Source organism: Polyodon spathula, chromosome 12 (genome assembly GCF_017654505.1).
Source record: "Polyodon spathula isolate WHYD16114869_AA chromosome 12, ASM1765450v1, whole genome shotgun sequence".
Taxonomy (NCBI): domain Eukaryota; kingdom Metazoa; phylum Chordata; class Actinopteri; order Acipenseriformes; family Polyodontidae; genus Polyodon; species Polyodon spathula.
This window is the reverse complement of record NC_054545.1, coordinates 21,761,566-21,786,596: the sequence shown is the minus strand read 5'-3', so window position 1 is coordinate 21,786,596 and position 25,031 is coordinate 21,761,566. Positions and strand designations below refer to the sequence as shown.

At 40.7% G+C, this 25,031-nt stretch overlaps 1 protein-coding gene across 3 annotated transcripts in view; it reads right to left on the bottom strand.

The window, feature by feature from the left end:
* The window catches only part of LOC121324321 (PH and SEC7 domain-containing protein 2-like), a 280,349-nt gene that overhangs the window by 76,366 nt on the left and 178,952 nt on the right, over positions 1-25,031 (bottom strand). Inside the window, exon 1 of one of the 3 annotated variants that reach the window (XM_041266045.1) lies at positions 7,449-7,763. The exons of the other annotated variants lie outside the window; for them this stretch is intronic. Coding sequence (XP_041121979.1) covers positions 7,449-7,498 — 50 coding nt within the window. The 5' untranslated portion in view covers positions 7,499-7,763. Of the gene's footprint in view, positions 1-7,448; positions 7,764-25,031 lie in introns of those variants that run through there. 3 annotated transcript variants of the gene reach the window in all.

Genomic DNA, 25,031 nt, shown 5'->3' with positions numbered 1-25,031 from the left:
TTTTCCATACAAAAAACTGACATTTAAAAATGTGACATTTCGAAATCGAACATGCCTTAAATATGGCAGCCAAATTATCATTTAGAGATATCTCAAATTACATTTTAAGATATCTTGAAATATTTAGAGATATTGTAGAGATATAATATTATAATATTATAATATAATTATTAAAAAAAAAAAATATAACGAAACATTGAGAGGTCTATAGAACTGAATTCCAGATATCTTTAACTGCTGCAGTTTTTAAGATATCTAAAATTAATTTAAATCTATCTGTAAATCAATCTGAGATATCTAAAAATGAAATAAAGATACCTCAAACTGATTTACAGATATCTTTAAATACTATGTCAACCATATGGATTGTGCTAGCATGGCAATCCAAACAGTCATTTAGAGATATCTTAAAATTAGGGTTTTAAAGATATCTCTAAATTTAAATCTACAAATAACTTCCTGTTCATAAGTAAAATATAAGATAGTAGTTCATTTTCAATTTGCACTGTGTTTGTTGTACGTATTCGGCATTAGGAGACTCAGCTATCACTTGCTTTCTCCTTCAGAATATCTAAATCAGATTGGCTTGATATAGTGGCTCTCAAAAGTTTTATTGTGTTGCAACATTGAATCAGAATTGATTTAATTAGGAGTTTTTGCCACTGATCAACACAAAAAAGTCCATAATGTCAAAGTGAAAAATAAAATCTACAAATTGTTCTAAATTAATTAAAAATACAAAACAGAAAATAATTGATTGCATAAGTATTCACCCCTTTGCTATGACAAACCTAAATAAGTCTTTAGAAGTCTCCAATTGTCTTTAGAAGTCACAATTAGGTGAATGGAGTGCACCTGTGTGCAATTAAGGTGTTTCACATGATTTCAGTTTAAATACACCTGTCTCTTGGAGTCCCACAGTTGGTTAGTACCTTTCTAACAACAACTACATCATGAAAACAAAGCAACATTCAAAGCAAATCCGGAATAAGGTTCTTCAAAAGCACTAAACAGGGGTAGGATATAAGAACATTTCCAAGGCATTGAATATCCCCCGCAGCACAGTAAAGTCCATTATTAAGAAATGAAGAAAATATGACACAACTGTGAATCTGTCTAGAAAAGGCAGTCCTCAAAAACTGAGTATCCGGGCGAGAAGGGCACTAGTCAGGGAGGCCACCAAGAGGCTTATGGCAACTCTAAAGGAATTACAGTCTTCCAATGCTGAGCTGGGAGGCACTGTGCATAAGGCAACAATAGCCTGGGTGCTTCACAAAACTGGCCTTTATGGGAGAATGGCAAAAAGAAAGCCATTGTTGAAAAAAACACATCAAATCTCAGCTAGAATTTGTCAGAAGGCATGTGGGAGACTCGGAGACCAAGTGGAAGAAGATTCTATGGTATGATGAGACCAAAATAGAGCTTTTTGGCTCGTGAAGATACAGGGCAAAATGGATTCAGCAATGTACAGAGAAATCCTGGAGGAAAACCTGCTGAAGTCTGCAAGAGACCCCAAACTTGGGAGAAGATCCATCTTCCAGCAGGACAATGACTCCAAACATACTGCCAAAGCCACAATGGAGTGGTTTAAAAACAAAAAAAGTGGAAAGAGTTGAAAATTGCTGTTCACCAAAGGTTCCCATCCAACTTGACGGAGCTTGAGCAATTTTGCAAAGAAGAATGGGCAAAAACTGCAGTGTCCAGGTGTGCAAAGCTGGAAGAGACTTATCCAAATAGACGCATGGCTGTAATTGCTGCCAAAGGTGCCTCTACCAAATATTGACTCAAGGGAGTAAATACTTATGCAATCAATTATTTTCTGTTTTGAATTTTGTAATTCATTTAGAATAATTAGTAGATTTTATTTTTCATTTTGACATTATGGACTTTTTTTGTGTTGATCAGTGGCAAAAACTCCTAATTAAATCCATTCTGATTCCGTGTTGTAACACAATAAAATGTGGAAAAGTCCAAGGGGGTGTAATTGAGGAAATGTGCTTTGTGGGAGGTACTGCAGCCCCGGGTCCTTTAATTTCTCCAGTTGTGCACATAGAGACAAGTAGCATCCCTGTTCCATGAAGTATGGAACTTTCAAAATTTTCTTGGAGCCATAGATGGGAAGCATGTTGTTATGCATGCCCCTGCTAATGCTGGTTCCACCTATTTTAATTACAAAGCAACCCACAGCATTGTGTTGTATTCAGCCAGGCAGAATAGCAGAGGGAAATGAGCTAGACCGCAATATTATGTCGGACAATGATTAAATACAGGTGGTAACTACAGTTAACAAACAGGACAGATCTAGAATACACAGTCACGGCATGCCGTTTGCACGGCCCGTTAATTAAAAAAATAAATGAAATACAAGATTTCAATTTAACTAAAGGGCAATGTAGCGCAATACGATAGCAGACAGCATATAATATCATGAATGAATTTGTAAATTAGGCATCATTTATGCATGAATCCAAAGCCAAATCAATATGGGTCAGAATAACAGACACAAATTCAAAGGGCATAATAATAGGAGCATGTTATTGACCGCCAGATTCAGATGGTGAGCAAAATAATCTGTTATACAATGACACTAGAAATGCATGTAGCAAAGGAGAAACCATACTAATGGGGGATTTCAACTTCCCCCATATAAAATGGGAAAACCCAGTTGGTAGCACAAAGGATGAAATAGAAATGGTGGAAATGACAAATGACTGCTTCCTAACACAATTTGTGAAGGCACCCACTAGAGGGGAGGCATGCCTTGATTTAATCTTTTCAAATAACGAAGACAGAATAACTAAAACAGAGGTCAGAGAACCACTGGCAAACTCAGACCACAACATGGTCTCATTTGAAGTGTTTTTTAAAACCCTAAAAGTAAAGACTAAAGCTAAGGTTTACAATTTTAGAAAAGCAAACTATGAAGGTATGAAACAGAGACTAACAGAAGTAGACTGAAGTAAAATAGAGAAAACACCCACAGAAGAAGGATGGTTGTTCTTCAAAAATGTAGTACTAGAGGCGCAAAAAAAAGGCACTTTACAGAGCATTAAAAAAGGACCAAAAAGAAAGTACACAGAAAGAGTACATGGAACTGCAAGCGCAAGTCAAAAAGGAAGTTAGAAAGGCCAAGAGAGAAATAGAAATGAACATTGCTAAGGGGGCTAAAACCAATTCCAAAATGTTTTTCCAATATTACAACAGCATGAGAACATTCAAAGAGGAGATTAAATGTTTAAGAGATACAAATGGCAAAATCGTAGATGAAGAAAAAAAATAGCAAATATATTAAATGATTACTTTTCACAAGATTTTACAAAGGAAGATACTGACAACATGCCCCACATGTCATCCAGTTCCTATCCTGTTTTAAATAACTTTAGCATAACTGAGGCAGAAGTGTTAAAGGGACTAGGAGCTCTTAAAATAAACAAATCCTCTGGGCCGGATGAGATCCTCCCAATAGTACTCAAAGAAATGAAAGAAGTAATTTACAAACTGCTAACCAAGATCATGCAGCAGTCTCTTGACACAGGGGTGGTACCGACAGACTGGAAAATTGCAAACGTAATACCGATCCACAAAAAGGGAAACAAAACTGAACCAGGTAACTACAGACCAGTAAGCCTGACTTCTATTATATGCAAACTTATGGAAACTATAATAAGATCTAAAATGGAAAATTACCTATATGGTAACAGGGTCCTGGGAGACAGTCAACATGGTTTTAGGAAAGGGAGATCGTGTCTAACTAACTTGCTTGATTTTTTTGAGGATGCAACATCGATAATGGATAATTGCAAAGCATATGACATGGTTTATTTAGATTTCCAGAAAGCTTTTGACAAAGTCCCACACAAAAGATTAATTCTCAAACTGAATGCAGTTGGGATTCAAGGAAACACATGTACATGGATTAGGGAGTGGTTAACATGTACAAAACAGAAAGTACTGATTAGAGAAAAAACCTCAGAATGGAGTGTGGCAACCAGCGGTGTACCACAGGGATCAGTATTAGGTCCTCTGCTATTCCTAATCTACATTAATGATTTAGATTCTGGTATAGTAAGCAAACATGTTAAATTTGCAGATGACACAAAAATAGGAGGAGTGGCAAACACTGTTGTAGCAGCAAAGGTCATTCAAAATGATCTAGACAAGATTCAAAACTGGGCAGACACATGGCAAATTACATTTAATAGAGAAAAGTGTAAGGTACTGCACACAGGAAATAAAAATGTACATTATAAATACCACATGGGATACTGAAATTGGAGAAGGAATCTATGAAAAAGACCTACGAGTTTTTGTTGACTCAGAAATGTCTTAATCTAGACAATGTGGGGAAGCTACAAAAAAAGGCTAACAAGATGCTCGGATACATTGTGAAAAGTATTGAATTTAAATCAAGGGAAGTAATGTTAAAACTGTACAATGCACTAGTAAGACCTCATCTTGAATATTGTGTGCAGTTCTGGTCACCTCGCTATAAAAAAAGATATTGCTGCTCTAGAAAGAGTGCAAAGAAGAGCGACCAGAATTATTCCGGGCTTAAAGGGCATATCATATGCAGACAGGCTAAAAGAATTGAATCTGTTCAGTCTTGAACAAAGAAGACTACGCGGTGACCTAATTCAAGCATTCAAAATTCTAAAATGTATTGACAATGTCGACCCAAGGGACTTTTTTGACCTGAAAAATGAAACAAGGACCAGGGGTCACAAATGGAGATTATACAAAGGGAGATTCAGAACAGAAAATAGGAGGCACTTTTTTACACAGAGAATTGTGAGGGTCTGGAATCAACTCCCCAGTAATGCTGTTGAAGCTAACACCCTGGGATCCTTCAAGAAGCTGCTTGATCAGATTCTGGGATCAATAAGCTACTAACAACCAAACGAGCAAGATGGGCCGAATGGCTTCCTCTCGTTTGTAAACTTTCTTATGTTCTTATGTAAAGTAAAGAAAGCCTTGACTGGCTGTTGCGTGACTCACTATCAAATTCAATTCCCCATGAAATATGGTTTCCCTTGTTTTCTTAATATAAGTGTCACATTATGGGCAAAGCAGTGTTTATAGGTGATTTTTATTTAGAAAACATAGATATTACATTTCAACATATATATGGGTTGTTTAATTTCGCCGAATCATTAAAAGTGTATGGAGTTTGCGAGCGCTTAACATGAATGACAAGCTTTGCGTGTATCAGCGGAAGATTAAAAATTGCCGGGAACCAGCTTTGATTAAATGAGCAGGGCATGTATTGTGACAAGCAATACGTTGTTTAGCGCACAACAAACAGGGGGAACTGAATCTCATGGGGAACTGAATTTGATACTACACCAGCCTTAACCGTGTACTCATTTGAAACAGTGGTGGCGGCAGAATTTAATTCCTGGCTGGGCCCAAAATTTTCAAGGACGGGCCATTTATGACTTAATGATGTAAACGTAATGATGTAATTATCAACATGCGTACTGAGGACACTATACTTTCATATTCTCCAAGAAAGCACACTCTACTAAAACAGTTGACAGTTGGACATCTGATTTACCACCAACAAATTCCATAACGGTAGCGAGCTGCTAGTCACTACCACATAGAGAAAATGACAAAAGAAAATGTTTCTGATAAAAACTCTCAAATGTATATTCGACTCCCAAAGTGAGCTTAATTTTAAAAATCTCTCATGCAGTGACTAAAAGTGAATGTCAATACTTCCCTTTGAGCTTTAGAAAAGTGTCAGTTATATGGAAACAAAAACAAAACAAGAACAGAGGCATGAGTTGAGCATAACATACACCTCAGCTGCATCAGTCAACTGAATTCAAATTGATAAAATTAAATGTAGGTACTCACATTACTGGTGCATTTGTTGATCATCAGTTTGTTTTCTTTTTACAAAATTTGGACATAGCTAAGCGTAAGACACAAATATAGCTCCGGTTTACGGCAAAGTTGGCCAAAGGTTCTGTATTATTATATTTCGTAGCAGACACCCTTATCCAGGGAAACTTACAATTGTTACAAGATATCACATTATTTGTACATACAATTACCCATTATACAGTACAAATAACTAAACAGCTGCTGCACAAGCTGACTGCTTGCGTGCCTTGCAATGAAAGAAAAGTTCTTGTAGGTCTGCTGCTAACGCGCTTAATTTCGATACTTTTCTATCGAAGACGCAAAATCTCACATCTCAGCCGTCCAATCACCAATCTCTTTTTCATAACCATGACAACGGTACTGGGGTGGGTGGGACAGATATATTTTTTGAACCAGGAGGATGAGCTAGACTCGCCGCAGCGGATTACAGCCTGATACGGTTTGGCATAAAATGTTTTTAATTGTCAATTGCTCCATAACTGGGTAGGCCCAGGCCCCTCAGACCCAATGGTGGCGCCTCCCCTTAAATAGACGAGAGTTGATTTAATTAAATGTTACTGACAGTGGTATTATTGATCTGCCACAAATGTACAGTGTAAATTAACGCTGTAGCACTTGTTAAGTAAATAAAAATAATGTTATTTTCATATTTTTTTTATGATGGACTTGTTGAATTTGAGTTACACAGGAACTTAAATATTCATCGATTTGGTCATACACAATTCCATTTTAAAAGTTGAAAAGTGTTATAAAGCAAGACAAGTGAAATTGCAAACAGCCCAGTTGCATCACATCCAGGTTTTTCTTTTGCTATTTTTTTTTTTTTTTTTTTTAATTTCTTTTTTTTTTTTTAAGTTTGGTTGTTTTGAAAATAACTCTAAGAAATAACAATTGCAACATACATGCCTGGACAAAACACAAAATATGTTGTGCTAAAAATACACTTTTGTACAAACTTAAACTTAAACCATTACGATCTGTATTCACACCTGTTACTATTGTTGGAAAATTAAACAAAAAACCTTTATAAAATATATTCATAACAAAAACGCGATTCCATGCAGGTGCCGTAGTCTACTATTTAAACGCATTGCAAAAAAAGGGTTAACAATAAAACGGAAAAATGCTGAATCGTCCCCCCTTCCCCCCTTGTTCTTTTTTTTTAATGATTAACCTCTTGTCTATAACTTGTTAATATCAAATGAATGTCCATGCAGTGTCATCATAATCGCCATGCCGGTAAAGGTCAAAGAACGGTTGCTCAGAACTACTTTTATGTACGTTACAAAACATAAAAATGCGTTTTCACCTTTAAATCGGAATAATCGACTACAGCCCGAAATTTTAATTTCACAAGAAAGATAAAAAATAAATTACAAGTCTGACGTCTGCATATTAAGCATCAATTTACAGTAGTCTATACACTTAATATAATTACAGTAATGCAACACTGATACTACTACGACGACTACTACGACTACTACTACTAATAATAATAATAATAATAATAATAATAATAATAATAATAATAATAATAATATAATAATAAATACACTTACAGGAGCTCAAGAAGAACGTTAAAATGGATGTCATATTCATCTTTCCACATTGTGACAAGAGGGTTATGGTATCTTCCCTTCCCAAGAAGAAAGTAATAAACTGTGAGCTACTTTCCCGAAAGTTTGACAGCACCATTTTCCCCGGCAATTGCCACTAAGGTCCGGCTATAGCCCGTCATCGTCGGTTTTAAAATATCCAAAATCCAGCGTAACAAATATGTCTTTAGTGCGTAACAGTTGCAATGAAAACGCTGGAGTTTGCCAGCAACAGGCTAAGCAAACACTGATATGTAGTGATGCGTGCAGTCATGCTAAACCAGGAATGAAAAGGAAAGGGGCGGAGTGCCTGGCAATAGTTACATAAACTCAGACCTTGGATTCAAACTTCGCTTTTCACTTAATTGTACGTGTATGTTACCGGTAATTAAAAAGTCAAGCTTGCTTATATATTTCAAAAGAGATCTATAAACTGTATATAACGTCCTTCAATCAGTTTATGTACACTTTAAACTTTACTTATCTCTTTTTTTTTTTTTTTTAATTATTATTATACAATTCCTTTGCAACTGTATGTACAAAGGCATTTACCACATGCACATGCTCTCTCTCTCTCTCTCTCTCTCTCTCTCTCTCTCTCTCTCTCTCTCTCTCTCTCTCTCTCAGGCCATATTGATGTAAAGAATATATTTCTCAAACATATATTTAATAAGTGGCAGGCCAACCTTATATATTCAAATTATATCTAAAATGTAATGAAAATTATTTTCATAGTACTACACATCTATTCATCTATTCAAGTTTGTATCATATTGTGTGGTACAAGGCTTTTCTGAAAAGGCTAGGAATGTTTTAACTCAGACCTGATGTCTTTGGTTTTCCAGTACATATGCTTTCAATTTGCTGGCAAGAAAGACAAGGCCCCATTTCAGATAGCAGGATCTGGCAGTTTCAGTGTACTGAATAAAGAAGGTTATACCTCAAGTTCTAACATGTGTGTAACATACTCCAGTCACATAGCCACCACCACACACCACAGTGTCGTTTCCACAGTACAGCAACTGGCAAGCATAGCTACTACTGGTAGCTGGAACTACAGGTACAACTGGAACATGAATAAACATTAGGAGGAGTACCTTATTGATGATATTCAGGGATCCCCAGATATAATACAATATAATGGCACAGTACATTAAATGAGTCACCTACTGACTGAATGTATGCTCTGTTATACAATATAATGGTGCTTTATATAATATGATGAATGCATTCTGTTACTTTACAAGCCATCTTCACCTTTCCCTATATTTCATTTAGCAAAGAAGGGGTAGAAAGCAGACAAAAAAAGTCAGTCACTGGAGGAGACACACAGAGGAGAATGATGCCCTAGCGCTGCATGTGTTCACACTGTGACACACAGAGGAGAATGATGCCCTAGAGCTGCATGTATTCACACTGGATGAGACACACAGAGGAGAATGATGTCCTAGCGCTGCATGTGTTCACACTGGAGGAGACACACAGAGGAGAATGATGCCCTAGCACAGCATGTATTCACACTGGATGAGGCACACAGAGGAGAATGATGTCCTAGCGCTGCATGTGTTCACACTGGAGGAGACACACAGAGGAGAATGATGCCCTAGCACAGCATGTATTCACACTGGATGAGGCACACAGAGGAGAATGATGTCCTAGCGCTGCATGTGTTCACACTGGAGGAGACACACAGAGGAGAATGATGCCCTAGCACAGCATGTATTCACACTGAATGAGACACACAGAGGAGAATGATGTCCTAGCACTGCATGTGTTCATACTGGAGGAGACACACAGAGGAGAATGATGTCCTAGCACTGCATGTGTTCACACTGGGACACATGTTCTGACAGCAGCAGCAATAGGAAAGGCCAGCATCAATATCTCTTCCTCATTCTACTGCTATTACTAGAGTCAGAATCTCTACAGCACAGTAATGCACCCTGAGAGTTCTACAGCCACATCTGAACACATTAACTGGTTTCCAGCACTCTTTTGATCACTATTTCTCAATAAAACTATTTTCACGTAATATATTTTATATTACCACCATTACCTACGGCTGTTTGCTGCTCAGTGTATGACAAACAGAAATGGCACTCAGACAGGAGAGACAGAGGAGATAAAGAAAGTATGAGCAACTAAAGGCTCAGAATCTGATATTACACGCCTGGGAGGTACATCAGCACCTGTAAAGAGTACACACCTTAGTTAAGTTCAGTAACCATTAGAGAGTAAGTATATTTAAATTGGCTTTGTTTTTTCTTTTTTATATTCCATACCCAGTGCTTAATTTGTAAAGAAAAAGGTACCGGGATGCAGGCATATATTTGAATGGGTATTGTATGTACTAGTGTTAAATTTTACATTGGCTTGCGAAAGTATTGACCCTCTTTGGCATTTTTCCTATTTTGTTGCCTTACAACCTGGAATTAAAATTGATTTTTATTTGGATTTCATGTAATGGACATATACAAATTAGTCCAAATTGGTGAAGTGAAATGAAAAAATAACTTGTTTAAAAAAATTATAAAAATTAAATAATGGAAAAGTGGTGCGTGCATATGTATTCACCCCCTTTGCTATTAAGCCTCTAAATAAGATCTGGTGCAACCAATTATCTTCAGAAGTCACATAGTTAAATAAAGTCCACCTGTGTGCAATCTAAGTGTCACATGATCTGTCACATGATCTCAGTATATATACACCTGTTCTGAAAGGCCCCAGAGTCTGTAACACCACTAAGCAAGGGGCACCACCAAGCAAGTGGCACCATGAAGACCAAGGAGCTCTCCAAACAGGTCAGGGACAAAGTTGTGGAGAAGTACAGATCAGGGTTGGGTTATAAAAAAATATCCGAAACTTTGAACATCCCACGGAGCACCATTAAAGCCATTATTAAAAAATGGAAAGAATATGGCACCACAACAAACCTGGCAAGAGAGGGCCGCCCACCAAAACTCACGGACCAGGCAAGGAGGGCATTAATCAGAGAGGCAACAAAGAGACCAAAGATAACCCTGAAGGAGCTGCAAAGCTCCACAGCAGAGATTGGAGTATCTGTCCATAGGACCACTTTAAGCCGTACACTCCACAGAGCTGGGCTTTACGGAAGAGTGGCCAGAAAAAAGCCACTGCTTAAAGAAAAAAATAAACAAACACGTTTGGTGTTCGCCAAAAGGCATATGGGAGACTCCCCAAACATATGGAAGAAGGTACTCTGGTCAGATGAGACTAAAATTGAGCTTTTTGGCCATCAAGGAAAACGCTATGTCTGGCGCAAACCCAACACCTCTCATCACCCCGAGAACACCATCCCCACAGTGAAGCATGGTGGTGGCAGCATCATGCTGTGGGGATGTTTTTCATCGGCAGGGACTGGGAAACTGGTCAGAATTGAAGGAATGATGGATGGCGCTAAATACAGGGAAATTCTTGAGGGAAACCTGTTTCAGTCTTCCAGAGATTTGAGACTGGGACGGAAGTTCACCTTCCAGCAGAACAATTGCCCTAAGCATACTGCTAAAGCAACAATCGAGTGGTTTAAGGGGAAACATTTAAATGTCTTGGAATGGCCTAGTCAAAGCCCAGACCTCAATTCAATTGAGAATCTGTAATATGACATAAAGATTGCTGTACACCAGCGGAACCCATCCAACTTGAAGGAGCTGGAGCAGTTTTGCCTTGAAAAATGGGCAAAAATCCCAGTAGCTTAGATGTGCCAAGCTTATAGATACATACCCCAAGAGACTTGCGGCTGTAATTGCTGCAAAAGGTGGCTCTACAAAGTATTGACTTTGGGGGGGGGGGGGGGGGGGGTGAATACTTATGCACGCTCAAGTTTTCAGTTTTTTTGTCTTATTTCTTGTTTGTTTCACAATAAAAACTATTTTGCATCTTCAAAGTGGTAGGCATGTTGTGTAAATCAAATGATACAAACCCCAAAAAAATCCATTTTAATTCCAGGTTGTAAGTCAACAAAATAGGAAAAATGCCAAGGGGGGTCAATACTTTCGCAAGCCACTATATAATCATGTATTCTACAACATATACAAAGTAGCAGTATGTGCAGAAAAATAAATTAAAGACAACAGCAGTACCAAATAAAATAAAATAAATCAATATTCCTGTATATACAGGCACGTAACCCATGGGGCAGGGGGGCATGTGCCACCTGCTCTTTGACTACAGAGAGGAGGACTGGGGGAACGCCGACGAGGTATTTTACCCGTCCACTTTTTTTGCTCTGTGTATATGCACTATTATTCTATCTTTTGTTATGGTTTGGCATTTAAATGGTTTAAAATTAAATAAAAATTGGAAAGCCATTCAAATGACTCCAGAAGGCCGACACTGATTTAAAAAAAACAAACAAAAAATGATACACCGCACCCTACACAAACATGGGTTAGACCCATGGTCTAGTACTATACGGTAGTACTATCTAGCTATATCTAAATCTATACAGCGCTGTGAATTCAACAGAACCTGCAGTGTGTGGAGATAGCAAAAAAAGAAAAAAAAATCAATTTAGGCTAGATAGTTGTTGGCTTGGTTTGTTTTTATTCTCTATTAATTAAATTCACGACACTAGGTATGGGATATTCCTGCCCTTCGGGTAGGTATTGCTGAGCTCTCTATACCAGAGCTGCCGTTAGGCCCCTTCCTGGGATGATGCACTCGGTCCCGACCACCAAAGGAATAAAACCATTACCCAAAGGAAGCCATTTCTCTTTTTCCATCGAACCCATGAGGGCGACCAGGGAACTAGGGTTGTGGTAAGTAACCTAATGTTCCATTTCAATTCAAAGACGACCAGCACAACATTAGGTATGGAATAATGTATACCAGAGCCGTTGCGAGGGAGAAGGAACGGCAGCATATGAAGGACGCACAACATTGTCTAACCCAGAGGTAGCCATATGAACTTATACCCTCAAGGACCCTTGTTCCTACAGAAGGCAAGGCAGGGTCTACCACATTAATACAGTAGAACCTGGAGAACGTATGCGGCATAGCTCAGCTAGCCACAGTACAAATATCAGACATCGAGGCACCTTTGAAAAGGGCCCAAGATGTAGCCAACCTTCTAGTGGAGTGTGCAGCTACCCTACCAGGTGGGGGCATTATACGCAGTCAAGAATGTATCCACAAGCCAGTGAGACAGATACTGCTTAGAGAGGAGCTGTCCTAGGGTTTGTGTCCCGTGACAGACAAAGAGCTGGTCAGATTGACGCAGCGTTCTTGTCCTATGTACGTAATGCCCGCACTGGGCAGAGGAAATTCAATCTCTCATCCTCTGTTGAAGCAAATGGAGGTGGATGGAAGGACTCCAGTTCCACAGATTGGTTAATGTGGAAGGCTGTAATCAGGGTTGGTGCGCAGCAGGGTTGGTATAATCGCCACGCGCCTTTAAGAAAACGGGTAGCCAAAAAATGCACACACAGAGACATAGAATCTACGGGAGCATGGCAAGCAGAGATAGCAGCTAAATACACCTTCAAGATGGAAGGTGACCTTCCAGCATCAAGCAGTTCTTGCAGAAACTACAAGATGACTGACATAGGGCAAGATATTGGGTCATAGCCAGACACCAAGCCTGAAAATACTTCCGCTTACAGGTATATAAGGATCTAGTGGAGTCTGCCCTAGCACACTGCATCATACCCACAATCGCATCCGATAGTCCTAGGGCTAGCCAGCTGTCAGCAGTGGCCAGACCCATAGCTGGAACCTGCCCGGTTCCGGGAACCAAAGAGAGCCTTTCGTCTGACTATGGAGATCCAAGCAAAGTGGAATCTCCCAGGTCTGCCATGCAACAGCAGTTGCCACTTTGGGGCTACTAGGAGAACTGACGCTTTCTCTAACCAGACTTTTTCGAGAGAAGCCGGGAGCAGCAGTGTAGGTGGGTAAGCTTACAAAAACGCTTTGGGCCATTCGTGCGCTAGGGCATCTACGCCGAGTGGACCACCTAAGCAGTGGAGGGAGTACCACAGCGGGCAAAGCGTTGTCTCGTCCGCGGCAAAGGGATCGACTTGCACGTTCCCAAACTGTTTTGAAATGTGCTCCACTACCTGCAGGTGGAGTCGCCACTCTAATGGATGCGGGCTGCTCCTGGAGAGGAGGTCCGCTACCCAGTTCACCGCTCCATGAATGTGCATTGCCTGTAGGGACAGCAAGTTCCTCTGAGCCCATATCAACAGCTTGAAAGCCAGGCGATGCAACCCCGGGGACCATAGGACCCGCTGGTGGTTGACATATGCCACCAATTTTGTGTTGTCTGTCCGGATCAACACATGCATACCGCTCAGCACTGGGAGGAAGTGGTGGAGAGCAAGGGATACCGCTGCAACTCCAGCATATTTATGTGCAGGGATGTTCAACGGTCTGGCCAGGATCCGTGTACTCCTCTGCCTTCCGTGACTGCTCTCCAGCCAAGGTTGGACGCGTCTGTCGTCACCACTTGGCGGTTTAGCACGACTCCCATTCGCACACCTTTGTGCAGGTGAGAGGTAATCCTCCACCAGCACAGGGCTGCATAGCACACGTAAGACACAGTCAGCTGACAGTGTCTGTTGTGTTTGGCATTGAGGTGGAACGCACTGAGCTATGCTGATAGCGGGTGCATGCAAAGCAGACCCAGCTGAATGGCCGCTATAGCTGCGGCCAAAAGACCCAATAGTTTCTGGCACAATCTGAGGGTGACCTGTGACCCCTGTTGAAACAGGGAGAGGCATCCCTGGATAGCTACAAGTCTGTCGTCCGACAGGTATGTGCGCATTGTAGTGGAATCCAGCCATAACCCCAGGAATGTGGTGCACTGCACTAGTGTAAGCTGACTGTTTGCATTACTTATGGTGATGCCCAGCCTGACCAGATGCTATGTCACAACCACTGTGTGGGCCAGTGCTGCCTCTCGCGACTGGGAACAGATCAACCAGTCGTCTAGATTATTACTCTGATCCCTTGCAGCTGCACAGGAGCCAGGATAGCATCCATGCCCTTTGAAAACGTATGTGGAGCTAGGGAGAAGCTGAATGGCAACACAGCAAAAGAGAAGCGGAGATACTCTCTGTGCTCTGGCCAAATGGGAACATAAAAGTACGCATCCCTTAAGTCCATGGTAGTGAACCAGTAGCCCGGCCGGACGGACTGGATGATGTGACAATGTGTCAGCATCTGGAACCTCCTTTTTTTAAAGAACCCATTGAGAAGCCTCAGGTCTAAAATGGGGCGAAAGCCAAAATCTTTTTTGGGTACCAGAAAATACCTTGAGTAGTACAACTCTACGTGGGAGATGGGGTCTACGAGATGAATGGCTCATTTGCACAGCAAAGGGGCCACTTCTTTCTGATGTACCAAGGCTTGTAGAGGATCTGTCATGAAAGTATTCGTGATGCCTCAAAAGGGAGGAGGTCCCAAGAGGAACTGAAGTGCATTGCCATTTTGCACGGTGGTGAGCACCCAGAAGTCTGAGGTGCAAGTGCACCAGTATTGCAGCTGTTGTTCCGAAAAGGGGGTCTAAGGCTGCCATCATTTAGGGGCACTGATCAAACTGCTGAGGCTGGGGCTGGGCAGTTTGGGGTGAGTGTTTAGGGCGCTGGCCCTGAAAACGCCTCCTGTGACACTGTTGTGTGGACTGGCCACATCCTTCATTCCCTCTGCCTGCCGGTTGCGCCTGGTTAACTGCTGCTGTGCCCTGTAGGCGATGTCTTAGGTCACCCAGCAGAGCCGTGGGGACTGGAACTGTTCTGGTGACAGTCCGTGTCTGAGGAGCTCACCAACGGCTTGACCTGCCCGATGTGGAGGCACAAGGAGGGAGCAATGCGGCCACCTGACAGGACACCTTGCATTCCTGGTGGGATTTCTGTAATATCTCCCCCACAGTTGGCCCAAAAGTGTGTCCTGGGGATATGGGTGCATCAAGCAGCGTGGCCTTATCTGCATCAGAGACCCTGGCTTGTGTCAGCCACAGCTGTGTATAAGCCACAACCAAGCTGGCTCTGGCCAAGGGCTCGCCCTTGGAGACTGGAGATCTGCAGCAGTGTGCTGGACAGGAGATGCAACTCCGTGGCCACCTGCTCGGGCAGCAGAGCCTTGCACAGTACACCATCCAAATATGTGGTAAGCACACTTGCTGTATTAGCCAAACTGCTGCATAAGCTTGTTTTAAATGCGTCTCCATCACCCTACATTAAGGTTTCGTGCACGCCAGGTCTCTAGCCAAACCACCCACCGGTGAGGCCTTAACCAGTGCCGTGATGGTGGAGTCTACTGGGGGGATCCCCTCCAGGCCAAGCTTATCCACACCTTCTAAGGAGGCAAAAAGTGCAGCCTGTTTTAGTACGTTAAGACCCGAGGCAGGGCGATCCCAGGAGGAGCGTACTTCCTCCATGAAGTCTGGGAAAGCAGGGAACCTCTGAGGGTGAGGAGCCATCACCTGTGTCTGGGAAACGGACCGGCGTGATTCTGCTGCTGGCATCCAGGGGACCTTCAGGAAAGCTGTAGCATGTCCCATGAGTGCCGAGACCGAGCTGGACAATGGAGGGGTACTGGGTTCCACAGCAACGGTCTCATCCACCTACATTTCCGAGTAGAAGGAGGCCCCGTTCCCAGAGCGTGTCCTCCTGTGCCAGCTGAGAAGCCTCATCTTATCTGCCCTGAACTTCCCTGGGGGAGAGGGGATATGGCAATTGGGGCTGCAACGGGGCCTGGACAGAAGCCTGGGCCGTTGGCACTTGTTTAGCAACAGCTCCAGGTCCTGGGCCATCTGGGCCTTTAGGTCCATAATGTCTCGTCTTGCTTTTGGCATTGCAGGCCGTGCAGGGATGGAAACCTAACTTGCCTGACATGGGCCTGGTGTTGTGCATGCACTCAAGAACTAGCGCTGTAGCAAAGGGTACCTAACAGTGTGCACCATGTGCACCGCGTACCGTGCAGCACTGTATGCCCAGCTCAGCAATAAACGATCACCCCACGGATACTGTAATATTACCAGCACTGGAATTAAGAAAACAATCACTCCACTCATTCTGTAATTTACCAGCACTGGAATTAAGAAAACGATCACCCCACTGATACTGTAATATTACCAGCACTGGAATTAAGTACATGCAGCATTTAAACGGCTTCCTACAACATGGTTTAGCTATCTGCTTTACCACATGCAAGCCGTGACATTCCAGTTCCCATGACAACCATTTCATTGCTACCCAGATCAGACTGCCCACAATACAGCAGCTGATCACGAAGCAGAAAATCTGAATGAATCCAGCCACTGTGTAGCTTTAGAATCAAGTCTGAGTGATTTACTGAGTCACGTAATATAATAAATCACAGTGCATTACCCTGCTACAGGTAATAGCATTACCAGCAATGGAAATACAATGGGTTTACACTCATAATACGATATTGATGTGGAACAGTACTGGGGTACTGCAATGTATTGTCATCAGGGTGTGCTGGTTCATATCATTGGAAAAATGTTACAACTCTGGTACTGTTCTATCAACAACAGCCTTAGAACTGTTCTTTCAGCAGCAGCAGGGGATCCAAGAAACATGTTTATGTCTTGCTAGATTTGTTTGCTAGCCCATTTGGCAACTGATTCACAAAAGATGAAACTAAGTGTGTGTTATACAGGGGTGGGTGTTATACAGGGTGTGTGTGCATTATACAAGGGGTGTGTGTTATATAAGTTGTGTGTGTTATACAGGGTGTGTGTGTTATATAAGGGATGTGTGTTATACAAAGTATAAAAACATGTATATTAACAGGTCAGTTAAACATTTAAAAGGCCATTAAAATGTGCTTTATTGTGGTCATTCTGGTATTTTGACAAAAAGCCCCACAGTGAGCTTCAGGATGACACAACATGATGCAGTTTTGTGGTAGAGCTTGAATGAGACACTGGTTACACAGCCAGGGCATTGAAATGCAGACAGCATGCTCTGTCTGCTAAGTATTGACTATTCACTATGGGAACTGTTATACAGTGGCTCGCAAAAGTTTTCACCCCCCTTGGACTTTTCCACATTTTATTGTGCTACAACATGGAATCAAAATTGATTTAATTAGGGTTTTTTGCCACTGATCAACACAAAAAAATTCCATAATGTCCAAGTGAAAAATAAAATCTACAAATTGTTCTAAATTAATTACAAATATAAAACAGAAAATAATTGATTGCATAGATATTCACCCCCTTTGCTATGACACACCTAAATAAGCTCTGGTGCAACTAATTGTCTTTAGAAGTCACATAATTAGTTGAATGGAGTCCATCTGTGTGCAATTAAGGTGTTTGACATGATTTCAAATTAAATACACCTGTCTCTGGGAGGTCCCACAGTTGGTTAGTACATTTCTTAACAAAAACTACATCATGAAGACGAAGGAACATTCAAAGCAAATCCGGAATAAGGTTCTTCAAAAGCACCAATCAGGGGTAGGATATAAGAACATTTCCAAGGCATTGAATATCCCCCGGAGCACAGTAAAGTTAAGAAATGGAGAGAATATGGCACAACTGTGAAAAAAAATAAAATCCACAAATTGTTCTAAATTAATTACAAATACACAACAGAAAATAATTTATTGCATAAGTATTCACCCCCTTGAGTCAATATTTGGTAGAGGCACCTTTGGCAGCAATTACAGCCATGAGTCTATTTGGATAAGTCTCTACCAGCTTTTCACATCTGGACACTGCAATTTGTGCCCATTCTTCTTTGCAAAATTGCTCAAGCTCCATCAAGTTGTAAACTCTTTTCACATATTCTCAATTGGATTGAGGTCTGGGCTTTGACTGGACCACTCGAGGACTTTGACCTTTTTGTTTTTAAACTACTCCAGTGTGGCTTTGGCTGTATGTTTGGGGTCATTGTCCTGCTGGAAGATGAATCTTCTCCCAAGTTCAAGGTCTCATGTAGACTTCAGCAGGTTATCCTCCAGGATTTCTCTGTACTTTTCTGCATCCATTTTGCCCTCTATCTTCACAAGCTTTCCAGGCCCTGATGCAGAGAAGCATCCCCATAGCATGACGCTGCCACCACCATGCTTCACAGTAGGGATGATGTTCTCAAGATGATATGCGGTGTTAGGCTTGCGCCAAACATAGTGCTTAGCGTTGAGGCCAAAAACTTCTATTTTGGTCTCATCAGACCATAGAATCTTCTTTCACTTGGTCTCAGAGTCTCCCACATGCCTTCTGATGTGGGTTTTTTTCAACAATGGCTTTCTTTTTGCCACTCTCCCATAAAGGCCAGTTTTGTGTAGTACCTGGGCTATTGTTGCTATATGCACAGTGTCTCCCAGCTCAGCCATGGAAGACTGTAACTCCTTTAGAGTTGTCCACAGGCCTCTTGGTGGCCTCCCTGACTAGTGCCCTTCTTGCCCGGATACTCAGTTTTTGAGGACGGCCTGATCTAGACAGATTCACAGTTGTGCCATATTCTCTCCATTTCTTAACTTTACTGTGCTCCGGGGGATATTCAATGCCTTGGAAATGTTCTTATATCCTACCCCTGATTGGTGCTTTTGAAGAACGTTATTCTGGATTTGCTTTGAATGTTCCTTCGTCTTCATGATGTAGTTTTCGTTGGGAAATGTACTAACCAACTGTGGGAACTCCCAGAGACAGGTGTATTTAATTTGAAATCATGTCAAACAGCTTAATTGCACACAGAGGTCCTCTTTGTCTGTGCTGTCACATGTAAGAGGTCCTCTTTGTCTGAGCTGTTATGTGTAAGAGGTTCTCTTTGTCTGAGCTGTTATGTGTAAGAGGTTTTCTTTGTCTGAGCTGTCACATGTAAGAGATTCTCTTTCTCCAAGCTTTAATGTGTAAGAGGTTCTCTTTGTCTGAGCTATCATGTGTAAGAGGTCTTGTTTGTCTGAGCTGTCATGTGTAAGAGGTTGTCTTTGTCTTAGATGTCACGTGTAAGAGGTCCTCTTTGTCTGAGCTGTCATGTATAAGAGGTCCTCTTTGTCTGAGCTGTCATGTGTAAGAGGTCCTCTTTGTCTGAACTTTTGTCGGGCACTTTTTAATTTCTTTTTTGTACCTGGCTGGGAACATTAGTCAGTAATATTCTCTAGGTGATATGTGCTGCAATTTTCTGCAGCATATTTTTTTTAAATTGCTAAATCACACTGTACTGAAGACACTGGCTATTCATGTTCGAACGTCTATAATGTGCACGCTATTTGAGGAATTCATTTTTCTGGATCTGTTTTTGTGCTGTCTCTTTGTTTACATCCCACACTGCTCTGTATGTTTTCTTAATTACTTCACTAATTGGGCTGTGGTATCTCTATCTGTAACAGTTTAAGGACAATTTTGTTCTTTATCATACCATAACAATAACCAAAGGATTTCCATCATAATGAAAGGGTGATGCGGTTGTTTACATTCATTTTAATAACTGGATTTGAATTTCCTTGGTTATCACTCCTTTAAGATCTAATACCTCACACATCTATAAATCCAAGCTGTAGTGAAAATGATCCCCTTCAATTATACATGGAATCATCAATATTCTGTTATCTCTGAACAGATAATCCTAAAATGTATAACCCCAAATGATACGATTCAAAGATGAATGACTTACCATTCAATTAAAGATTTATAGTCAAGGGGTAAGTATGTGTCTTTTGCCAATGTTAGTATTATCAAGCTGCTGGGGGTAGATGATTACAAGTTGGTAAGAAGGTACTCTTACACAGCTCAGATTAGTATGAACAGAAAGTTAGACAGGTGGGTGTTAAACAGGCTTCCCGAGACCTTCTGAAAATGAAGGCTCGGTATCTTGAAAGATTGTTGTAGAAGGAGCAAGGCTGGGAGAAGGGAGAATGATTCTGAAGGATTGTTGGAGAAAGAGGCAGGCTGGGAGAAGGGAGAATGATTCTGAAGGATTGTTGGAGAAGGAGTCAGGCTGGGAGAAGGGAGAATGATTCTGAAGGATTGTTGGAGAAGGAGTCAGGCTGGGAGAAGGGAGAATGATTCTGAAGAATTGTTGGAGAAGAAGCCAGGCTGGGAGAAGGGAGAATGATTCAGAAGGATTGTTGGAGAAGGAGTCAGGCTGGGAGAAGGGAGAATGATTCTAAAGGATTGTTGGAGAAGAAGCCAGGCTGGGAGAAGGGAGAATGATTCAGAAGGATTGTTGGAGAAGGAGTCAGGCTGGGAGAAGGGAGAATGATTCTAAAGGATTGTTGGAGAAGGAGCCAGGCTGGGAGAAGGGAGAATGATTCTGAAGGATTGTTGGAGAAGGAGTCAAGCTGAGAGAAGGGAGAATGATTCTGAAGGATTGTTGGAGAAGCATGTCTCACTGGTGGCTGGTATCAGGAATTTATAATTATTGTTTTATATTGTTTTGAATACTCTTTTTGCTGTTGTTTTATTGAAAAAACAATTCAATAAATTATCATAATTTTAAATCAATAAGTTTGGACTTGAATATTATGTATCCTGAAAGAGATAGCTCTGACCATTTTCAAAATGCAAATAATTTTTCATGAACAAGTAAAGGTAATTGGCTAAGATTTGATAGGTAGGTAAATGGTTAAGATCTGGGGAGGGGGGCACTGCAACTGTCTTATTAAAACATTTTTTTAAGAAGGGATGTGTTTTTATACAGGTATATCAAGATATTTATTTGTCAAGGGTTCTGAGTCAGGTAAAACACAACAAACTAGCAAACTGAACATGTGATAACATTATCAGCTGACACGGTCACCTGTTTGCACTTTCTTTAGTTGCCTGTTGCGTCTGAACAAAAATGTTTTCAACTCTGCTTTTGAATACAGAGAACCAAATTTACAAAAGATTAATCACGGTTGAATACAGCTTAAAGGAAAATGAGAAGGGCAAGTCATAATTTTGGAAAACATTTCGATTACATGCTGATGAAAATGGACACACTGTGGCTGGATACGTCACCTGTGTATCTTGCAAGGAGCCTGTGCTTTCAGTAGCCATAAAACAGGTACAGTATATCAAACCACAGCTAGGCTATCCAAATGTGCATTACTTTTTTTTTTTGCATACATGCGCAGGCAAACTGGCCACACACTCATAAAAGAGAGAGTGAGAACAAAGTGACAGACCCAATCATCAGCGGTTGCTCCGTGACAGCTGAACAGACCTCACACACAAACACACTTACACGCTCCCAATATTCCCCTCAATCCCAACACCTGCAGGCTAAATAGATGGAATACTGAGTTTGTGATTCTTCTTTTTCTAAATGTTATGACTATCCACACACACACACATACAGAGACACACCTCCTGAGAAGCACACTGATAAGGGCAGTGGCTGCTGCTGCTGCTGACAGCAGACATGGGATAGCTTAATCCTTTTCATGGTCATTGTTCCTCATTCAAACATATTTTTGCAATTTGTGTATTTTTTCGGATGCAGATGCTTATATCAGGAGGAGTGCGGATCGCCGACTAGATAAATTTACAGTCTCTAGGAAGCGGATACAAATTTTTGAACATGCATGTTCCTCTGTCACTTCACGAGAATACTGTGCACTGACACCTGCATGTTCCTCTGTCACTTCCCTAGAATACTGTGCACCCACACCTGCATGTTCCTCTGTCACTTCCCTAGAATACTGTGCACCCACACCTGCATGTTCCTCTGTCACTTCCCTAGAATACTGTGCACCCACACCTGCATGTTCCTCTGTCACTTCCCTAGAATACTGTGCACCCACACCTGCATGTTCCTCTGTCACTTCCCTAGAATACTGTGCACCCACACCTGCATGTTCCTCTGTCACTTCCCTAGAATACTGTACACCCTCACCTGCATGTTCCTTGCCAGTTCCTTAGAATACTGTGCACCCTCACCTGCATGTTCCTTTGTCACTTCCTGTGGCAAAGTGCCCACCCCCTCTATATATAGTGTATGTGTGCCATTATCATTTATTGTATTATTATTGTTGCACCACCACCATTATGTTTTATTGTTTGTGTGTTTTTAGAACCTTGTGAAGATGCGTGACTGTTTAGCTATTTAGTATTTAATTAGCTGACAGTCGCGTACCATTATTAAACTCTTGCAGACTCTGAGGAACCCCCAGCTCTCTGTTTTAAGCCATTTGCATTTTCTAAACTTTGAAATTCCATTGTTTTCGTTTTTACAGAAATCTTAGTAAATGCTCCTACAGATCAATCAATCAATCACCTGTTTACACCACACTACTGAGCGATTACTGACAGTGACTAGCAACACTCTGACAGCATCAGACAGGATGACAGAGAAAAAGTTCTCTCAGCTGTGTCACCTTGCCAACCATGAAGCGCTGCATAAAAGTGACATCGATGACACAAATAAAAGGTTTATTTTATTGTTCATTACATATGTTGCTATTTACAAAAATGCTGGCTGGTTTGTTGAGTTGGGGGTTACAGCCTGTGAGTGAATTTTAATAACTATGAATTACTACCTAGAATAATGAATGTCCTCAAGTACACACACGGACTTCACTGAAGTCCCAATTTAAAAACAGTACGTAGATAACTACATAGATTTTTTAATTTAAATTAGAAGTGGGAGAAAACCACTTCAGCAAGTACTGTAGAATCTGCCAGAACTGACAGACGCTGACTCTATTAGGTTGGATAGTAATGAGAGCACAAAAAAATGCATAATCATGCATTACCATACACATCACATATTCATTCTGATTCAAAGTGTGCCACAATAAAAATCAGTGTGCACCATAATATGCCCACTGTTTTGCACTATAATGAATACAATTGCAGTAGTAAATACAGAAATAATGAACGTGCACACGAATTGCAATTATGGTGCACTGTAATGGTTCCTGCCATTTTGTATATGAGGCCCTTTATCCCTGAACGCTAGCGCTAGTGTGGCATAATGCAGATTTAAGTCCCGATCACACCTAGAATGATAATAACGACATTGATAATGATAACCATAAATCGATTATGGAGCAGTCAAACCAGAGCGAAAAAGGGCTCTGATATGTTGTACTGCAAATGCCAATCAACTGTTTAGTACACACCCACTTATTTCCAGCAAGATGAGAAACAGTGATGAGAAAAATTAAGAAATACTCATGTTGTATTAGATCTAGGAGACAAAGAAGATAAGTGGGTACACAGAATACTACAGAGTAAAACATAAAATAAGAGCATGGTATTTATTGTTGATTACACCTTATTAAACAATAGATGATAAGCCATAAATTATGTATATATTTATACCAATGATGATGATGATTATTCTAATTTATAACACATAATTTAAAAAAATATAAATTCCTTGATGTATACTAGAACTACTTTTCAAATGCGATGTTCTGTGGTGGAACAGTGGAGGGCAGTCTTCTCTGTAATAAATCATTGCAATGCCTGTGTTTAATGTTTATTGTTTATATAAAATAACACCAGGTAGGTGATGATGTCACATTTAATACAGCCCTGACTGGCCAGAAACATTAATCGTATTGTTGTAGCAGGAAAAAAAATCGCTCTGAAAACGATCGAAATGATAGCTGTTGTTATTGTTTACAATGATAGTTATCCATTCGTTTGAACTGGAATGATTTTTAAAAGTCTTTATTGTTATCGTTCCAGGTGTGACCGGGGCTTTAAGGGAGACTTGCCCAAGAATTGCCCTTAAAATGTATTTCTGGAAACGCTGGTGTTTCTCCACAATTTAAACACCGGTATGTAAGATAAATACAGTTGTGCTATTAAAATGCTACTCTAGTACTGTATTGGTATATGAAAAGGGTGTTTTAAAAAAGTCATTGCAGCTTCAAATCAATTCAGATATGCTGACGATAATGTAAACAACAACACCAAGCTTCAGACAGCAAGTCCCAAACTTTAAGCTTGTTACTGTTGTTTATAGGTAAGAACTCAACTTTATTATTAATACATTGTTATTCTGTTTAAGCAACATATTATGATAATGTTCATTATGGCAATTGTTTGTTTATTATGTTTAAAACGTTTAGTAAAATGTGATCTATTTTTTTTTTAACTTGCGTTAGTGCAGCAGGCCCCCTTTGCTAGTGACATCTTCGGTCATTTTTTTCTTTTGTGGTGGGGGGGTCGCAGCCCAGTATAAATCTCCACATTTATATAAAATGACTTTACACTTACTTCAAAGATGCAATGCATATCAGTAAAATCAAATGCCCATTAAACATCCCGCGCAGAGGTAGAACACAAATGCACAACGCCATTAAGTGGGTTTGGCATTGCAGGGGAGATGAAGGGAGGTTTTTCCGAGTTTTGAGTGTCTGTTTTGTAAGCACTTATTCATCACTGCTACATCCCATTAGAAAATGTACTTTTCCTGCATTGTTTTAACGCAAGAACCTAAGAGAATATCTGTACATGTGTTTTATGCATTACATTTCCTCTTCTTTTTTTGGCTTAGCAATGTTTTTTGAAAATGTAACCTTTTTTTCCAGCAAATTGCGCTACTTATTTAAAAATAAGCAATATCAAATATGTGGTAGAACCCGGTTTGTTTAATTTAGTTAGTTACAGTTCAGGGT